We start from the raw sequence: 20,322 nt of genomic DNA on the forward strand, positions 1-20,322 counted from the left end.
AGACGTGCATACCCCCACGTAGCTTCATTACACGATTGTCCCACGCAGTTTATTTGTCCAGCCTTGCTCGGCCCGGTCTCAAACCCACGCGGCAGTGTGCGGCTGTGGTGGTGTGAGGCCACGCTTGGTTTCGGAGCGGAAGGCTGCGGCCGAGGAGGGACTCGAGTTTTTCGGCTGGGGTTGCGCTCGGAAGCAAGCAGCCGCGTCAGGTCTGGGAACGGTGGACCTGGTGATCGGGATGGAAACATTCCGACCTCGTCCATTAGTGTCATCCACCGTACGGAGTGGTGGGGTCCGTACGACACTCCAGCAGCCTTTCGCCCCCTCCCACCCAGTGATGTGCCTCCGGCTTCATTTCTAAGACTCTGATTGGGCCCCATCCCGACGTTTGTTACAACGTCAGTACGGGGTACGTGGTCCTATCTGTACGTGCACCTTTCATTAGCAATAACCTCCTGTGCCCGTAGTTGCTGTTTTTGTCCTGCTGGCGCACGACCTGTGTGTGACATCCCCTCGGTGCTGCTACGGGGAATCCCTCATCCCGCATTTGTTGTCTCCTTGGCAGGTACCATTCCCCGTCCGGTCCTCTTTCTCTTTTGTTGCACCGTGCTTTGTTCTTGCTGCGGTGTCTCCCCACTGTGTTTTGGGGACTCCCCTTGCGCTGCACCGCCAGCGCCGCCATTTCTGCCCCGAACCATGTACGCGTCTGTTGCCTGTCGAGTGTCACGGACCACTTTTCTTGCATTCTCGGTGTGTTTTTACATCCTACGTCGTCCTCCCGTGGTTCTGCAACCCCGCACTACTTTTCTCGACTGCACTGCTTCAGTGATGGTGTTTGTTTCCCGCTGTGCAATTGTTACTTCATGCTTCATAGCTTCTTTTCTCCCTACCGTTGTCGATTGCTACCCTTTCCCTTCACTTGTCTTGCGGGACACTCCTATTTCCTTTGTGGAACCCCATGCGCATGCGTTGTGCAGCTGCCACCTAGTGTTTTTCGGATGGGCGAATTTGGTGTTCCTTTTGACTTCGTTTGTTCCGCCTTTCTATCTTCACTGGTACTGGCTGTACAGAGGCGTGAAGTTCATTTTCACACGTTTTCGGCGTTGTCTAGCTCCTCACGGAGGCATCTCTCGGCAAAGTGGAAGGGGAACTTTCGTCTCTATTTCATGGGAGGTATCTGTGGTTTTCGTTTGTACTATACCTTTAGAATCACCCTGTATGTGTGTGTGTATATATATATATATATATATATATATATATATATATATATATATATACTAGCTTACATTAATACAAAGTTACAGTGGCAAAAGGTGCCCCCTTAATTTCTGGCCATCCTGTACTGTGTAGTGTATTGTACTCAGGAGACCTAAGGAAATTTATGGAAAAATAACTTGAGTACAAGGTTTGATGCACAGAAAAAGAATGCTTCAAAATATTAACAACAAAACGGAACAATGCAAAAGGTTTGTCACCATATATTGAGCAGATACACTTCTAGGCAAAATGTAGATGATGGATATAAGAACATAGTCTGGTGTTGAACTTGCCACACCTTCACATTTTGATGATATATGCACATCATAATGGATAGGCATCTTCAAATATTGTGTGAATGTACATTGTATTTAGTTAGTGTTGCACGTGTCAAGCTTTAGATGAATTCCTTCAGCTGTGTTGTGTTTTTCTTAATGTATTAAAATGTTTTTGTTTTTTTTTACTTTATTTTAAGGTAAGAAATCGTGCCATTAAGGCAGTTGTGGAACTCTACGACAGAGGGGATCTTCGAAACATAATTGAAGAGTATGCCATTTTCTATCTTCGGTTTCTGCTTCTACCAACGCCTCCAGATGTGCTCTTTGGGCCTGATCGAGGGAGACCAGTATCCGCAGAAGAGTGGAATGAGGACATTGTGAAAGTGTGCTTGTATTTGTATCTGGCTCTTCTTCCAATTAATGAATCACTCATTCATGAGTAAGTATTAAACTATCCAATATTTTAATAGGGGTTCAATTACTCTTTTGTTTAGTTTCAAATTAGAGTTGTGTATGAAAAGGAATGTTATATTTTTTCACATCTTTCAAGATATTGAAGTATGATTTTAGTGTTTGAGAATTATTTAGCTAATTAATAATAATGTGAATGGTGCCTGTGTGATGCTTCTTGTATTCATGCAGTTTGCTTCATAAAATTTTAGACTAAGAATTACATTTCACATCCACATTGGATGCTGACTTTCTTTAGATAGTAATAACACATATACCTGTGGAAAAAAACTAGTTTTTCTTCTATTTTTCTGTGAATTTTGTTTTTTAAAAAATGTATAGTTATAAGCAACCAGACAAAAGAATTAATCACCTCTGGCATATGTTATGTAATAACAAGTGATGCCTCCCTTTGAACAAAAGCTGCAATGTTTAGTAGAGTATTTATGTTTTCAATGTAGATAACATTTATTATTATTTTCTCATTTATTTCCATTAAATTTTTTAATTGTTTTTTGTTCTCCAGTATTTCATTGAATTTAAATTATTTAAAGGTCAAGGTGCAGCTTATTAATGGGTGGAGATGGGTTACATTGTGTTGATTTGGATGGTAGAAACCAACCTGGCTCACTCCGGTTTGAACTTTCCAGCCACTCATACATCAGAAGTTTTAATGACTGGTTCACTGGCTGTGCCAAGTCATCCCATAGATTTTTGATTTGATCCAAAATTTGGTGGTCAATTTAGGTGTGAAAGCGTTAATGAATGTTCATTGCAACAATTACACACATATTTAGCCCTGGGTAGTAACCAACTATCATCTTGGCAGATTCTGTGATGATGAGAAATGTCAGGGAATTTGGAGATCATCTGAAATTTACATGCATTTTGTAGCATGCAAGAGAAAAAGTTGTAAATTGAACAAGTGGTTCATTTCCACTTCTGGATTTGGTTCTAGTTATTCCACTCCCAAAAGGATTCAGATCAGAACCTTGATTCTGATTCAGGTACAAAATTACGGTTCCTTTAAATATCAGTTCTACATAGATTCATAGGTAATATTTAAATTTTCACTTTTTTATACTACATTTTAGAAAGAATATTGATGTAAAAGTTGTAGCCCAGCTGCAATGCAGCAGACTTTTACTCTACCTACAATTGCGGGTGATATTTCTCCTGATATCTGAAATCCAGATAGAAAATTGTCCAATATCTGGGTAAAATGTTATCCAAATGTGGCCATTCCTACTCTTAACATCTGCTCAGTCTCTTTTGTAAATCAAACCTGGAAACTAAAGCCAATCATTTCCTTAAAGTCCAACATTAAGCATTCATTCTCATCACTTGCTTCAGGTTTGAATATTCATTTTTGAATTTCCAATACAACGGCAGATCCTGGTTCAGCAATATACTGTTTTATTTCCGATTTATAGTTAGGTTGATCCTCTGAATGAGTTTGCAATAATTTTATTACAAAAACTCTACAGTAATGACGAATCATAACCAAATTTTCAATAAATCTTACAAAACTAGAATATAAAACTTACTAGAAGGTAAAAACTCTAGTATAATCTGTACCGGTTTAAATATCGGATTTTTGCTGATTCCGATACCGATGCCGATGTGTCAATTTCGGCCAATTTTCATACATCTGTAATCGGCTTCGGCACATCCCTAATTCATCCTTTGCCTGAGACTTCTAAAAGAGACAACAAGTCACCAATAAGCATAGAGTAGAGGTGTCCGACATTTGGAGCACAAAATAAGTTTAGATTGCTGAGCGTTTCTCCAAGCAAGTCTCTTCCTTTCTTTGCTTTTCTTCCCCTTCCAAGTCCTCTCCCCAACCCATAGAGCAGTGCTAACTTTCCAGAGGCAAGACCTTTCCTGCCCTCGAAACGTGTACTAATCATTTTTTTTTTTTTTTGCCGCTTGTTGTTAGAGAAACCATTTTCACTATGTTGGAAAGAATGATGTCTCACGTAGTTATCTCTTTATGTACAGTTTACACATACATTCTCTGCTCCGTATATCCATCTTTTCGTTACATTCCGTTAACAACCTCCCCAGGTTGCCTTTTTGCCCTATCACAGAGAAATGCACTTATCAGGACTTCCACTGTACGAGTGCACTATTTACCATAGCGCTAACCTGCCCCCGCAGTTCATCACGCAGAGGTTGCTACACATACGACGCTCACTCTATGTATCTCTAAGCATCCACAAATATTTTCTTAATTCATTGGGCCTTGTATCGGAGTATCTGAGAGTCAGCAACTGATGGAGTTTTTGAGCGATGACAACTTTCTGAGATCTGAGAGCCCATAATAAGTCGGAACCTGGTATTTATACCTCCGACAAACAGCCCATCCCCAACCACCGTTGGCTTCCATGGCTACTGGGCAAAAGGCAACCTAGGCAAGAGCATTTACAATTATCCAAACTTTTATACATATACTTTCCATTTTCCAGCTGTGTGCGTAAAAATCACACAGCAACTAGCAACTATGTTGCTATGCTGTTACGTCTATAACCATCAGCACTTGCATAGCAGTCATCCTCCCCCAAGAGTGGGGAAATGTGTGTGGAAACAAAAAATGGTGAAAGGAGTGGGGAAATGTGGAACCAAAGAATGGTGCTGTGAAGGGAATGGAATTTTTTTCAGGATTTCATATATTACTTTTCCCCCATGTTAAAATTGTTCTCAATATATTATGTGCATCCAAATCTATTGCACCAATAAATAGTTAGTCCTTGTGGTTTCACACTTTTTGTTTCTTGTAGTATTTTTTTTTTTATGTATATATATTAGGGTACTAGAAAATATAGAATTGGGTTTCTGCTGTATATGTTTTATTTCTTCAGGTCTCATGTTGTGCGTCCAATGTGTAAATGAAATCAGGATGCTGTTTTGTATTAATTTGTATTGAGGATGTCAGATTAATTGGTAGTCTAGCTGTATCGGCCAATATAGAGATATTGAGGCCTCTCTGATGGCGTAGTGGTATCGACTTCACCTTGTAATCAAGGAGGTCCTGGGTTCATTACCTAGTGGAGGCACATAGTGGTTCGTGTTCCACTTCAAACTGTAGGTCCAGTCCCGATTAGTCTTACTGTGCATAAAGTGGACTTAAAACACCAAACCAACAACAATATAGATATATCAGTTAATCAGTAAATTATCGATAATTTTACTGGTCCAATATATCTATAAATATCTTCATATTTAGTGCAATATTGTGCCATTTTGTTATAATTTTTATGGACATGAACAAATAATCTCCATTCCGTACTTTTTTTTGTTAATGTCGAAATATGCAGCTTCCTTCCATTGTAAAAGTTTGGTTCATCTGGTAACAACATTTATTAAGAAGGCCAATGAAATTTTATATTGGGTCAGTAAATTATCAGCTATCAGTACATTTAATTATTGGTATTGGCCAAAATTTCATATCGATCTAACCCTAATTTGTGTACTGCCAGTTCTATATTTATGGGCAATACCGACACACTTCTTTATCAGTAAAATTGGTGATAATTGTGCTACCTAATATTTAATAATTCTATAATTATCATATTTCACCACATAATCGTCAGACTATTTTTTTGGTCCAAAGTTAGTTTGTAGGCTTTCACCTCGTTATTGTTACATCTGCGCATCAGATAACAAAACCAATGAAAGTGATGCACAGCCTTCAGACACAGAAGAGGCCTCCCCGATGGCACAGTTGTAGCGTTGTTGTCTTGTAATCAAGGGGTCTCAGGTTCGATACCCGGTGGAGGCACATAGTGGTTCAGATTCCACTTTAGACTGTAGGCCCAATATAAGCATAAATTCGAAATTAGTTAATTTACTTACATAAAGTGAGTATATAGTTGTCGTAGACGACGTTTCGGTGGCAACTGCCCCCTTCTTCAGGTCATAAAGTCAACTATTACGTGCATACGTAAAGCTTCGTCATTTAGAAAGGATCAAGGTATATGTATGGACAGGTTGAATGTTAGGATGACTAATGACTACCAGGTGTGCCGGTTAATAATTCTTAATTTCGTCGCTGGATGGCGCTGGAAGCAAGGGTTGGTGCACAGTCTCAACTGTTACGTCAGTGTGTTGCCAGGACAGTACCTGTCAAAATGCCATGGATATGCAACCGAGTGCGAGTGATTGTGATATTGGGTTTGTTTGGAAAACATGTTGACCTTCAAATCAAATAAGGAACATCTGCGGCACGTCCTGCTTTTCTTGTTCAATCAAAAGAAAAACGTGAGTGAAAGCCATCGTATCCTTGTGGAAATGTACAATGACAATGTCATAACGCAAGACGCGTATCTGTGTTGGTTTCGCCGATTCATAAGTGGTGATTTCGACTTGAAAGACAAAGATCGCCCGGGCCAGCCGAAAAAATCCCAAGATGCCGAATTGCAAGCACTGTTGGACGAAGACGATACGCAAACGTAACAACAACTGGCAGAGAAGTTAATTGTTGGTCGCCAAACCATATCTCATCATCTTCATGCCATGGGAAAGATCCAGAAGGCAGGAAAATGGGTCCCACATCATCTGAACAACAGACAAATGGAAAAGCTAAAAACGGTGTGTGAAGTGTTGCTTTCTCGGCATGAAAGAAAGTCTTTCTTGCATCGGATAGTGACTGGGGACGAAAAATGGATCCACTTCGAGAACCCAAAATGCAAGAAGTTATGGGTTGACCCAGGACAACCTTCAACATCGACTGCAAAACCGTATCGCTTCGGAAGGAAGACAATGCTGTGCATTTGGTGGGATCATAAGGATGTGGTGTACCATGAGCTTCTGAAACCAGGTGAAACAGTAAATGCCGTTCGCTACCGTCAACAACTCATCAATTTGAACCATGCATTGATCGAAAAGCACCCAGAACGTAAGTAAATTAACTAATTTCGAATTTATGCTTATATATGATAGTGAGTAAGTCGCACGGAACCAAAAAAAGAACTGTAGGTCCAGTCCCAATTAGCCTTATTATGCATAAAGTGGACTTAAAACACCAACTCAATCAATCAATCAGACACAGAAATCCATACTTGGATACACTAACAAATTTTCTCAAGTGTAATATTTCGACTATAGTGCACAAGTCGGTAGCACTTTGCTTTCAGACCGGAAAAATGTTGGCTAAACTGTCATGAAGAAATTATGTGCGTCAATTTGGACTATTCAATTTTTATGTGTATATATGTATGAGTATTTTGTGCATCCTAATCTTGCACCAAACACAGTTTAGTAATAATAATAAATGATTTTGAAGTACTGGTACAATTTTTTTTTCTTTTTCAAGAAAGCTTTACACAGTGGTTGCACCCCACTTTTTTGGCATAAAATCTGCAACAATTATTCTTTGAAATATGGTAGTATTATGTTATTTTCTAATGTTTTTATTATTATAGTTACATAATTCTTGAGCATTATTTTTATAAAATGCATTTTTTTCTAAGGAAATTCCAACATTAATGCACTTGTACCCTCACCTCACTTAGTACTCCAGCAGTTTGTATCTCTATACAGCATATTTGCAGAAGATACAATTGAACCTACAAGTGTATCAATATACGCTGTTTAAAACACACCTTACTACTAACTTCGTTGACTGTACTAAGGTCAAAGATTAATTTGTCATATCTGAGTTAGAGGAAAGTATATTTTTACATATTCCTTTTTTACATTATAGGCTGGCACAAGTGTATGTACAAACTGCAGCAGATGTGAAGCGAACTATACTCCGTGTGCTGGAGCAACCTGTTCGAGGAATGGGCATAGACTCACCACAGCTAATGTTGCTCGTGGAGAACTTTCCCAAAGGTGCTGAAACATTGGTGACGCGGATTATTCACATCCTCACGGACAAAGGTAATGCCAAAAGTTAAATTTTTAATTAAAAATATAATGGAGCTGATATTTCTCTGTTAGTATGAACAGTACCGTATTTACTCATGTATAATGCTCACCCAAAATTTTAGCTCCCCAAAACTGTGGTTCGTGTTATGCATACAGGGTGGCTCAATAAGTCACTTAACACCCCCAGTACAAGGCCACTGCAGCGCGCAACATGGAAATGGTGATGACCAATTGTTATCAGGCCAAGGGGGAACCACATTGACGCCACCCACACAGTCGGTGGCCATCTTGATGTCCGCCATCTTGAATTCAACTTCAGAATTTTAAATGGGAAGGGGGTCGTGCGACATATCAAAATGGGCTAGAGACGTTTGCATGCCATTGCACATTATTTTAATCGGATACATCCATGAAGAGCTGTGCATTATGAATGGTTGTCGCGAACAATTTACAGTGTGACGCTTCCATTGAATTAAAAGTCCTTCACAGTGACAAGGCTAATTTTTATGTTCATAAGGAAGTTTATAAACAGAATATGTGACCCTTGTCATCTGATAACTAACTTTGGACAAAAACTGGTTCATAACGTTCCCATAAGTGTTCTGGTGTTCTTCCCTATTGAAAAAACTCTGTAAAAAGTACCTTCTTCCATAAGCAAGGATGAAAAAAACTGTTTATTTAACAAATCCAAGTAGCCCTAAGCATTTAAGGTTCCGTTGATGGAAAATTGACTAACCAATCGTGTTCCACACAGCACGCCACACCATTAACTTACCAACACTAACCATTCAGCTTTGATCTGTCGAAAATGGGTTATCAGATAAAAATCATCGAATATTCTGTTTATGAACTTCCTTATGAACATAAACATTAGCCTTGTCACTGTGAAGGACTTTTAATTCAATGGAAGCGTCACACTGTAAATTGTTCGCGACAACCATTCATAATGCACAGCTCTTCATGGATGTATCCGATTAAAATAATGTGCAATGGCATGCGAACGTCTCTCCATAGACGTCACTTTGATATCGATGCATTACCGAAGCGCTAAACAAATTTTAAGGCATTTTTCTAACACCTCTAAAAGGAGCAAATTGGTACAAGAATTCAGTCATAACTTTTTACTGGTTAAAGATACGTCGAAAAAACCTTCACCATTGCATTTCTCGTGAAATTCTAGCCCATTTTGATATGTCGCACGACCCCCTTCCCATTTAAAATTCTGAAGTTGAATTCAAGATGGCGGACATCAAGATGGCCGCCGACCATGTGGGTGGCGTCAATGTGGTTCCCCCTTGGCCAGATAACGATTGGTCATCGCCAATTTCAAATTCCATGCCGCATTGGCCTTGTACTGAGGGTGTTAAGTGACTTATTGAGCCACCCTGTAGAATAATTCAGACAGACAATATGAAACCATGCATGTTGTCACTATGTTACTGCATATATATCAACAGGCGAAAATACAAATTGTCAGGTTGGATTTATTTAGTACTAATATTATTTAAGAAAAAAAAAACACACCATGAAAGTGAAGTGGTCATTTTCCATGATTTTTCACTTTGTAACAATACATTTTGCGACCCCGAGAAAAATGGCGCCATTCTGTCAGAATTCGAGCATGCACTTCCCATCACATGGGATGTGTTGTTCGATGAGAAATAATAGAAAGTAACTTCATGAAAGCTGCAAATCCATAACATAATTTTGATCTTGGTTTCTTCTACTACAGAATAAACTGGGTGGTTACAGCTTTGGAATGGTGTAAAAGCTTTAATCCACAATGAACCATGTCAGTCAACCCGAGAATTGGCAAGTGTGAACTGTGATGAGCAGGGTTCAGAAATTGAGTGTTCGGATACTGCATACTTTAAGTGGGAAAAAAAAAATCTCAGCAGGTGACCATTTGTGCTTCTTTGCTTGCTCAACATTGGTTAGCTCAGGAACAATATCGATAATTCCTGTCCAGGATTGTTTCCAGTTACAAGAAACAGTGCTTCTATGCCAACATTAGAAAGTGAAAAAGCAACTCCCCATCCACAGAAAATAGTGTTATGCATCTGGTGGGACCAAGAAGATGATGTGTACTACAAATTGCTTCCCAGAAATGTTACCATCACTGCTGACATATATTGCCAACAACTCAGATCCTTCGTGGCTGCAATTCAAGACAAACAACCAGGAAGACTGTCTCTTTCTTTCTCTTGTATCGAGTGCTGCTGTGACACGATAATGCACTCCACTGGTAGGTTATTCCACATCCACCTTATTTGCCTGATCTTTCATCGTTGGATTTCCACCTTTTCCACTCTCAATCCAACAATCTTCGAGGAAACTGCTTTAATAACAAAAGTGCTGCTCAATCTTGGCTTGATGACTTCTTTAACCCCAAATCAACTGATTTCTTCAGGCGTAGAATTACATGTTCCCATGTGAAAAGGTATAATTGATCATGTAACACTGCTTTTCATCTAAGTGAATTTTCCTCCCTCCATGTAACAGAACGGCATTCATCCCTCTAATCCATGTACAGTTTCTTCAGGAAGCTTCATCAGGCACAGACTGTCCTGTTGTGGGTGCCAGTACATGCCTGATAAAGCTACTAGACAGGTGGCAGAATTAGACAGGTGGCAGAATCGATTGTAATCAAGAAACAGGAAAATGAATTGTGAGTATATTAGAATGCTACCGCCAAAGTGATACCTTTAGATACGAGAGTCATTTGAAAACTTCTAAGAATGACGAAGGAAAAAAACACAATTATCTGTTGAAATTGTTTTTATTTTTCTACATAGTCTTCCTTGAGAGCAATGCACTTCATCCAGCAATGTTCCAGTGCCATGATCCCCATCACAAAATGCAATTCCTCAAGGCTTGCAAAATAATTTTTCACTGCCACTTTCACGTCTTCATGTGATGAAAATAACTTTCCTCCGAGAAATTTTGTAAGCTGTGGGAAGAGATGAAAGTCTGAGGGTGCCAGGTCAAGCGAATAAGCAGCATCTGGCAGCAAATCATACTTCAATTTGTCGATTTTTGCCATTGCAACAACACACTGAGTGGCCAGGCATTTATTCTGATGCATGATGATTTTCTTCTCCTTTAATTCCCATGTTTTTGCATGAATATTTATGTCCAGTTGGTCGAGAAGGTTAGCATAGAACTATCTATTATTGTGGATCCAGTTGGGAGATAATCTATCTACAGGATGCCCTTCGCATTAAAAAAATCGACACCATGATGCTTCCCTGTGCTTTGACTGCCTTCGCTTTCTTTGGTGGTGTGAATCGCTATGCTTCTACTGTTTTGATTGTTCTTTTGTCTCTGGCGTGTAGTAGTGTGTCAACGTTTCATCTGTAGTTATGAATCTGTGCACAATATTGGTTTGCTTCTTCTTAAAATGGGCCAGACATTCATTGGACACTAGCATCCGCATTTGCTTCTAATCGACTGTCAACAGACCCATGTTACAGACATTTTTTTCTTCCATCCAATATGAAACACCCATTTACCTGAGATGCCTATAGTTTCAGCAATTTCACGCACCTTCAGACGATGGTCCTCCAACACCATATCATGGACCTTTTCAATCATTTCTGTCGTCATCGCTGATTTTGGCCTTCTGCTACACAAGTCAACTTCTAAGCTGTCACGGCCACGTTTACACTCGGTAGTCCACTTTGACACAGTGGCAAATGAAGGACCAGAGTTCCCTAAAGTGTTCTTCATATCGGCTTGAATCTCTCTCATTTTTATTTATTTTTACACGAAGTAGTTTATCACCACAGAGTGCTCAACACTCGCACCTGCTCTGCTGTTCCTGCCTCTCGACACAAAATCAAGGAAGATATTCGGGCAATATTGTGCACATGTTTCCTTGAAGGGTGAGGTATTCCACTGGCATGCGTCGTTCCTAACAACTACACTCATCTCTCGGTCATTCCTGGAACTTTCCAAACAACCCTCGTACAATAACATTCACCCTTATGCTCAACACTATCTCATCCTTCATATCATCGTCGTCCTGCAGTTTTAACATTTTTGGACTCTTGTTTTGTTTTTGTTTTTTTCCTTTTTATCTCACAGTGTAATTTTTTTTTTCGTTTTTATCCCCGAGGGCAACCCCACTTTATGTGACTCTCCCGGGAACTGCATGCTTGAGGCTCACAACAAACAGCCTCAGTTGCGAAACACACATTTTAACTTTTTAATAAACAAACTAAGAAATGTAAAATTGTTAATTGCTTCATTTGGCTAATTATTGGATTACATATGCTACATTGTTCTTTGCAGTTCCACCCAGTATGGAGTTGGTGAATAGAGTACGGGACCTGTACCAGAAGAGAGTATCAGATGTGAGATTTCTCATTCCTGTTTTGAATGGCCTTACGAAGAAAGAAGTGATTGCAGCTCTTCCAAAATTAATCAAATTAAATCCAATAGTAGTAAAGGAGGTAGGTATATTCATGGTAACTTACAAACATTTTATAAGAAAAGTTTTAATATTATTAACTTCTTAGCTTGTGATATATATTATAAAATGTATTATTGTATATGGTAAGCTAGCAGTTATGGCCAATGTACATAGTCTGTGCATAGCAATGATTATGCATCTTGTTTGTGTCTTATGGATGATTTTAAGTTTTAAAAATGTAATCCACCTTGTTACAAGTTTGAATATATTTAATTATGAAGTTCCAATCTTGAGATGTTTATTTCTGTTTATGTTATAAATATTAGGACATAACAAAATAGCGACGAGGATTAAAGAAGATAAATAATTACTACTGTAAGTAGAATTGTATTAACTAAGTCTAAGTGAGCCAGTATGGAAAAACACATTTGAGGCTTATGACCCAAGCTAGGATATAAATTCGTATATTAGAAGATTCAAAGCTTTTATTGAGGCCAACGATATACAGGAAAAGAAACGAGTATTTACTCTCATTTCTGTAATCGGTAGTTTACCATATCAAGAGCTGGAACACAGATTAAGTCCAAAGGATCCACAAGATTGCACCTTGAAGGAACTCTTTGCTACATTGAGAAAAATATATCCACCACAAGTTAATAAATGGATTCAACAATTTGCTTTTATGCAAATAAAGCAAGATCAAGGTGAGACAGCTACATCGTACATAAATCGTTTAATAGTTGCTGCAATAACTTGTGAGTTTACAACAGACGAATTAGAGAAAAACTTGTGTTCGGACTACCCGGCAGTATACTAAAAGATAGATTACTGTCAGACATGCCCAGCACATGTCAAAAGGTTTGTGATGTACTCCAACATGATTGATTGATTGATTGATTTAGTTTATTTTACTTCGCGTTTTGTGCCTCTTGGCTAATTTGCGAAGATGGGGATGAGTGATGAAATGATGAAATTGATGAATGGACATTCACAAACAACCAAGCCCGACCGGGATTCGAACCCGGGACCCTTGGCGTCGCAGCGCGATGTGCTAACCACTCGGCCACAGGGTCGGGTACTCCAACATGAGATAATACACACAAATAAAAATAAAGTGAACCAAAATGCATTTTTGGTAGGTGCAAGTAAACAGTTACAAGGCTCACGTAGATTCAGTACAAACAATTAGTTTGCTAAATCTCATTTTTCAAAGAATCAACAAGATACAAGAGAATCAAGATTCGAAACACATAATGCATACAAAGGCATACAAAGGGATCTATTTCTAATTTGCAACATGCACCTGATAAAATTTCATTGCAAAATGAATGTTTACCTTTGTACATTAATATTATAATACAAGACAACCGTTAGAAGCTATTGTCGATTCTGGTAGTTTTGCTAATTTCATTTCCAAAGATTTGTTAACTAATCTTATAGGCAACTTCACACTGAGTCCGTTATTGAATTCATATACGTCGATATCAGGTGACAGATTGTGTTTATTAGGACAATTAAACTTACAACTTTACTATCATGGCAAAATGTACATGATGCCTTTTGTTGTTGGAGACAAGATCAATACTAACTAACTAACTAACTCTCTAGCCTTCTTAAACCCGAAGGTTCATGGCTGCAGCAACACAGGCCTTCCATCTGTCCCTATCTTTCTTAAGCAAGATCTATATACTCTTTTCCATCCCTACCGATTTCCCTTAGGTCCATCTCCACGTTGTCCCTCCATCTTCGTCTTGGCCTTCCTACTGGTCTCTTACCATCAGGTTTCCCAACAAGAATCCTGTAAACTCCTCTTTCCTCTCCCATTCGTGCCACATGGCCTGCCCACCTAAGTCTTCTTGATTTAATTATTCTAATAATGTCTGGACATGAATACAAATTATGTAGTTCTAAATTATGTAACCTTCTCCACTCACCTGTCTCCTCATCCCTTTTAGGTCCAAATATTTTCCTAAGGATCTTATTTTCAAATACTCTCAATTTATTTTGGCCGCGGTGGCTCAGTCGGTAACGCGTCTGACTACCATGCTCAAGGTCCCGGGTTCGATCCCCGGCCGGTTCAAATCCGGGAACTTTTCTAACGATGGAAGCGGCCCCGGCGCCCACCCAGCGTCGAATAACATGGGTACCTGGGGGAAACCCTGGGGGGTAAAGGCGGTCAGGGGCGTGATGCTGATCACATCACCCCCACTCACGACCGGATCAAGAAAGTGTGGGGCGTTACCCCCACACCCCCTATACGCCTTCATGGCGTGGTGCTAAGCACAGGGGAGCACTTTACCTTTTTTACCTCAATTTATGTTCCTCTTTCAATGTAAGGGGCCAAGTTTCACACCCATATAATACTACAGGCAAAATTACTGTTTTGTATATTTTAACTTTTAGTTTCTTAGATATTAAACGAGAAGACAAAAGTTTATGAAGAGAGAAGTAACATGCATTTCCTGACTTAAGCCTACTTTTTATTTCCTCTTTAATATAATTTTCATTTGTTAATATTACTCCTAAGTATTTCAATTTGGAAACTGTTTCAAAAGAGTTGTTATCAATAATTAGATTTTGATTATTACCTAACACTTGGTTTCGCCCTGTAAGCATATATTTAGTTTTCTCTTTGTTAACTTCCAAACCTATCTCTTTAGCAGTTTTGAAAAATATTTTAGCATTATTCTTAATTGTATTCACATCATCCCCCAGTAAGTCTACATCATCTGCATATGCTAACAACTGAGTCACACCATTTAATTTTAGTCCTTCTTTAGTTTCGTTTACCTTCCTAACAGCATATTCTAAGGCAAAATTAAAGAGCAATGGAGATAATGCATCTCCTTGTTTTAACCCATCATGAATTGTAAATTTGTCAGACATATTAATACCCACACGAATTTTACTTTCTGTTTCACTGGTGCATATTTTTATCATACTAACAAGCTTCTTAGGTATTCCAAACTCTACTAATATATTATATAATTTATCTCTTTTGACCGAATCATATGCTTTTTTGAAATCAATGAATAGCTGATGGACATTTTGATTATATTCCCACTTTTTTTCAAGTGTCTGTCTGATGTGAAAAATTTGATCTGTAGTTGATCTGTTGCGTTTAAATCCACATTGATAATCACCTATAATTTCATTAGCATATGGGGTTAGTCTTGTTAAAAGAATGTTAGATAATATTTTATATGTTGTTGAGAGTAGATAAATTCCACGGTAATTATTGCAGTTCATTTTATCACCTTTTTTAAACACAGGAACAATTATGGATTCTTTCCACTGTTGAGGGATTTCTTCTTTATTCCATATTAAACAAATTAATTTATGAATTTGACATATTAATGAATTTCCACCATATTTAATTAACTCAGCTGGTATTAAATCAATGCCAGGTGCTTTGTTATTCTTTAGCCTTTTAATAGCATCTTTAACTTCAGTCAAATTAGGTTCTGGAACTAAAGGTTCTGGTGTGTGGACTTCATTCACTTCTGATTTATCTCCTACATGGACATTTAAAAGGTCATTAAAGTAGTTCTTCCATCTATTTAGAATATCGCTTGGGTCAGCTAGAAAATCACCGTCTTTATCTTTTATCAAGTTTACTTTAGGTTGCCACCCCTTTCTAAACTCATTTACACCTTTATATAAATCTCTGATATTCTTATTTTTGCTGTTTGTTTCAATTTCGTTAATTTTGCTTTTCAAGTAATCTCTTTTTTTACTTCTAAACGTGCGGTTAACTTCTCGCTTTATTCTATTATAATTGTTTAGTTTTGTATCATCAGAGTTATTTAACCACCTAAGTCTAGCCTGATTTCTTATTTCTATTAGATTATGACATTCATTATCAAACCATGGCTTACTTTTTCTCGGTTTATGGTATCCTATACTTTCTTTAGCTGCTGATTCTATTGCATTACGTATGTGCTCCCAATTCTTATTTACGTCTGTTTCATTTATATTTTCATCATCATTTAAATCCTGCAAAACATCAAATCTATTTGACAGTTTAATTTGGTAATCTTTCTTAATTCTTTCATCAGTAAACTTTCCTGTATCAAATTTTATAACTTTTAGATTTTGTTGCTTATGATTTATCACTGAGAGTCTTTCTCTTAATTTAGCAATTACTAAATAATGGTCACTGGCACAGTCAGCACCTCTATGTGTACGAACGTCAATTATACTAGTATGCCTTCTCTTATCAATGAGAATATGATCTATCTGATTATGAGTTTTACCATCTGGAGAAGACCAGGTATATTTATGGATATCTTTATGTTTAAAAGTGGTACTTTTCACAATTAAATTCTTTGAGGTTGCAAAAGTAATCAATCTTATACCATTATCATTACTTAATTCATGAAGACTTTCTTTACCAATCGTGGGTTTAAATGTCTCTTCTTTGCCAATCTGTGCATTACAGTCACCTAACAGAATTTTCATATCATACTGAGAAAATTTATCAAAGACCTGTTCTAACTCTGCATAAAAATCATCTTTAGTATTATCATCTTTATCTTCCGTTGGTGCATGTATGTTTATTAAAATAATTTTACACCACCTACCCTGTAAAACTGCATATGATATCCTATCATTAATAAATTCTACTGTTTTAAGAGCTGAGATAATTCTATTATTTATGAAAAAGCCTGTTCCAAAATTATGATTTTCAGTACCACCATAGAAAAAAGTATAATTTTTAGTTTTACAATTCCCTTCTCCTGGCCACCTAACTTCCTGGACAGCTACTACATCTAATTTATACTTCACTATCTCATTAACTGTACACTGAAATGCCCCAGGCCAGTAAAGGCTCAGAACATTCCAGGTGCCTAATTTAATATCCTTATTCCTAATGTAGATATTATCCTTAGTCCAGGGACCTCCCAAAGTAGTCCCCACCCGGAGATCCGAACGCGGGACTATTTTACCTCCGGAATATTTTACCTTGGGAACATCCATGGCCTTATATTGCTGATTCTTGACATGGCTTTTTACAGTGCAGAGTTGTCAGCTCTACGCCTAACCCCCAATATGAATGGAGGAACTACTACACAAGACAAACACAAACACAAACACATTAGACAGCACAATTACTACACAAGACGAACACAAACACATTAGACAGCACAACTACTACACAAGACACACACAAACACATCACAACTATAACACATTATAAACACAAACACAATTCATTCCCTATACACAATAAAAGTAAAACGCAAGTGCAAAACATGTAAATATGAAAATCGCAATCTCAGTAGTAATAGAAAACAAAAACGAAACCCATTTATGTTTCCCATTAAATCTGACACCAGCTGGTTTCTTTCCTGAAGATTCAAATTCGTTCAGATGACCACAAACCGGAGACAAAATACTTTCGATCAATTCTTAATTCTGTCGGCCTTACGCAAATTATCAATAAACCGACTAGAATAACGGAAAATAGCGAATCACTCCTGGATGTCGTAATAACAGATGACCCTGCCATTGTACGTTCATCAAATGTAACCGTACCTATCGGAAACTCAGATCACTGCATGGTAAGTGTCACCCTTGCCATTGAAAAACTGAAAAGAGAAAAACATTATGTCACATACCGTAATTTCTCAAAATTCAATAAGGAGAAATTTGAAGATGATGCTGCAAAAATTGATTGGGCACAAATTAACAGCTACGACAACATCGAAGATAAGGTACAGTATACATCTACCAATATTATCCACCTTTTTGACAAACATGCACCTCTCCACACTAAACCGGTTAAGCATAAAAGTGTTCCGTGGATATCCGAAAACACGAAATTACTCATGAAACTCCGCGACAGAGCTTTATTAAAATATAAACGCGAAAAGACAAACAACAACTGGGAACATTACAAGGAACTAAGAAACTTTACAACTACGGTGCAACGACAAGAGAAAAAAGCATTCTTTAACCATCACCTAGGATCTAATGAAAACAACAAAGACCTGTGGAGCAAACTCAAGGCATGGGGAGTATATAGTAAAACTACTAATAATGAAATACCCTCTGATATACGAGACGTAGATAAAATAAACGAACATTTTTCAAACATTTGTCGTGAGGCCGACTGCTCGAAATCAGCCTTAAATAAAAAGATCAAGATCAATACAAATATATTAATTGGTAGAGCTGGAATGAACATATTATTTGGTGATTGGCGCAGCAAACGTCTAAATGAGTTTCCTGAAACTGATTACTTTCAAAAGGAAGATTCTACACATGCTTGCTTAGGTCTAGAATCAAAAGATTTGCTACCAGATGCTTGTTTGAAAATTCAGCGTTCAGGCTTAATGGATACTCCAAAGGTACATCAACAGAAGCTTGATGGAATGGGTGAATGTTCACGAACATCAAATGTGCAAGGGCAAAATAGCAGACCCATGATTCAGAACAAACGTAAAGCCGAGGTAGATAATTCAAGTAATTTAGAACAAATGAACATTGAAGACTGTCGTTCACAATTGCTGACATCTTTTGCAGAAGTTTTTAATGAGGATATTAGTACACCTATTAAAGATTTCAAGGTATCAATACCTTTACAGAAGAACGGCAGGTCTGTGTTCAGGAAAACGTACAGAATAGCATATTCATTACGAGATCAAATAAAACAAGAAATAGATACAGGAAAACCTCGTTAATACGATATTGGTTAATACGAAGTTCCCTTTAATCCGAAGTTCTTCCCATTCCCCAGCCGATAAGATAGGATTTATAATGTATTTCAGTATGGATAAATCGAAATACGGATAATTTTTAATACCGCAAAACTGGTTTTGCTTAATTCGAAGTAGACACCTGCGTAAGTCGACAAGAGAAGATCGAATGTGGAGAGAGCTTGGACGTTATTTTAACTTGACCTTGACATGTTTCCTTGACCTAAGAGCTGCTGACAACTCGAGGGAAGCAGCCCGAAATGTCTGCTGGACATTGACATTCTTTGTCAATGTGCATGGCAGGTCAAGCTCTTTCCCCGCAGAATGCGCCACCTTGGAAATATTCACCAGTGCTAGATGAGAAATGTGAAATAAGATCGCAGGAATGTTCCAAAATACAAGATGCGTGGCACCTGGAAGTCTCACCCATCTGTCTAGCTCTGAGCTCGAGATACAGCAATTTCCCGTGAGCGAGCAACTTTTGGCCTGGTAGCCGACAACTTCCGGTAACCGCTTTCATTAAAAGCATGTTCTTTGTACCCTGTAGAACTTCATAAAAAAAGGAAAACTGTTACAGATAATCAAAGCCGCATAGGCCAACTAAATATCGTCAACCCACTTAATGCGTTGTCTCTAGGTTTCCCGCAAAAGTTGACGTCGATCTTACGTATGTTGCAACTCCAGTTTCCCAACTGTGAACTGTGCCGGTCATAAAATTTGCCAAAACAGTGTTTTATTATCCGCCACTGGTGTGCATGGTAATGTGATAATTGCAGAATTCAGGTCCCTCTTTCTTGTTTGAATGCAGCTGTCTGGATAGGAAATATCCGTATTATTGTCTGTTGCATGGTAAAAGGTAATGCAAGGATGATTTTTCTTTTTCACACTGCTGATAAAAGTTAGGTCTTCGACAACTGCATTATAAAATGCCGATGATTTCCCTTCTGCCACCTGCTGCTCTAACTTCCAGCCGTTCTCATTGTGTTTATGCTGCAGCTGACGCCAGTGTTTAGTCTAGCATCTGGAAAGCTGTCCCTTGCTGATAACTGCAATGACTCATCCAGTGCCAAGGAATAAGCTTCATTGTTTTGGATCTTGCAAAGCCATATAATTCCTGCTTTTCTTCAGAACCATTAGCCTGCTGCTGTTAAAAAAACAACAAAAAAAACAACCGCAATGCTCAATGTAGGAATAGGCGGAGCGAGTGTTTGACCTCCAGAATACTCCTGAAACCTACAATAAATTGTCGATCAATCTCAAAATACGCAAGTTTCGTAAAGCTTGTTTTTAGTTCATTTTATGTTGGTGAGCTAAGCGGGACTAAATATACAGTTTAAAGTGGGATCCAAAC

The 20,322-nt window shown here is 38.2% G+C and overlaps 1 protein-coding gene across 2 annotated transcripts in view; it reads left to right on the forward strand.

Annotated features, from left to right (window-relative positions):
* Sym (symplekin scaffold protein) overlaps window positions 1-20,322 on the forward strand; it is a 175,536-nt gene that overhangs the window by 106,829 nt on the left and 48,385 nt on the right. For both annotated transcript variants that reach the window (XM_083112238.1, XM_083112247.1), the window contains exons 13-15: window positions 1,733-1,974; window positions 7,690-7,868; window positions 12,150-12,310. In XM_083112238.1, the coding sequence (XP_082968364.1) occupies window positions 1,733-1,974; window positions 7,690-7,868; window positions 12,150-12,310 (582 nt within the window). The remainder of the gene's footprint in view (window positions 1-1,732; window positions 1,975-7,689; window positions 7,869-12,149; window positions 12,311-20,322) is intronic.

This window comes from Lepisma saccharinum, chromosome 1 (assembly GCF_977018435.1).
Source record: "Lepisma saccharinum chromosome 1, izLepSacc3.1, whole genome shotgun sequence".
Taxonomy (NCBI): domain Eukaryota; kingdom Metazoa; phylum Arthropoda; class Insecta; order Zygentoma; family Lepismatidae; genus Lepisma; species Lepisma saccharinum.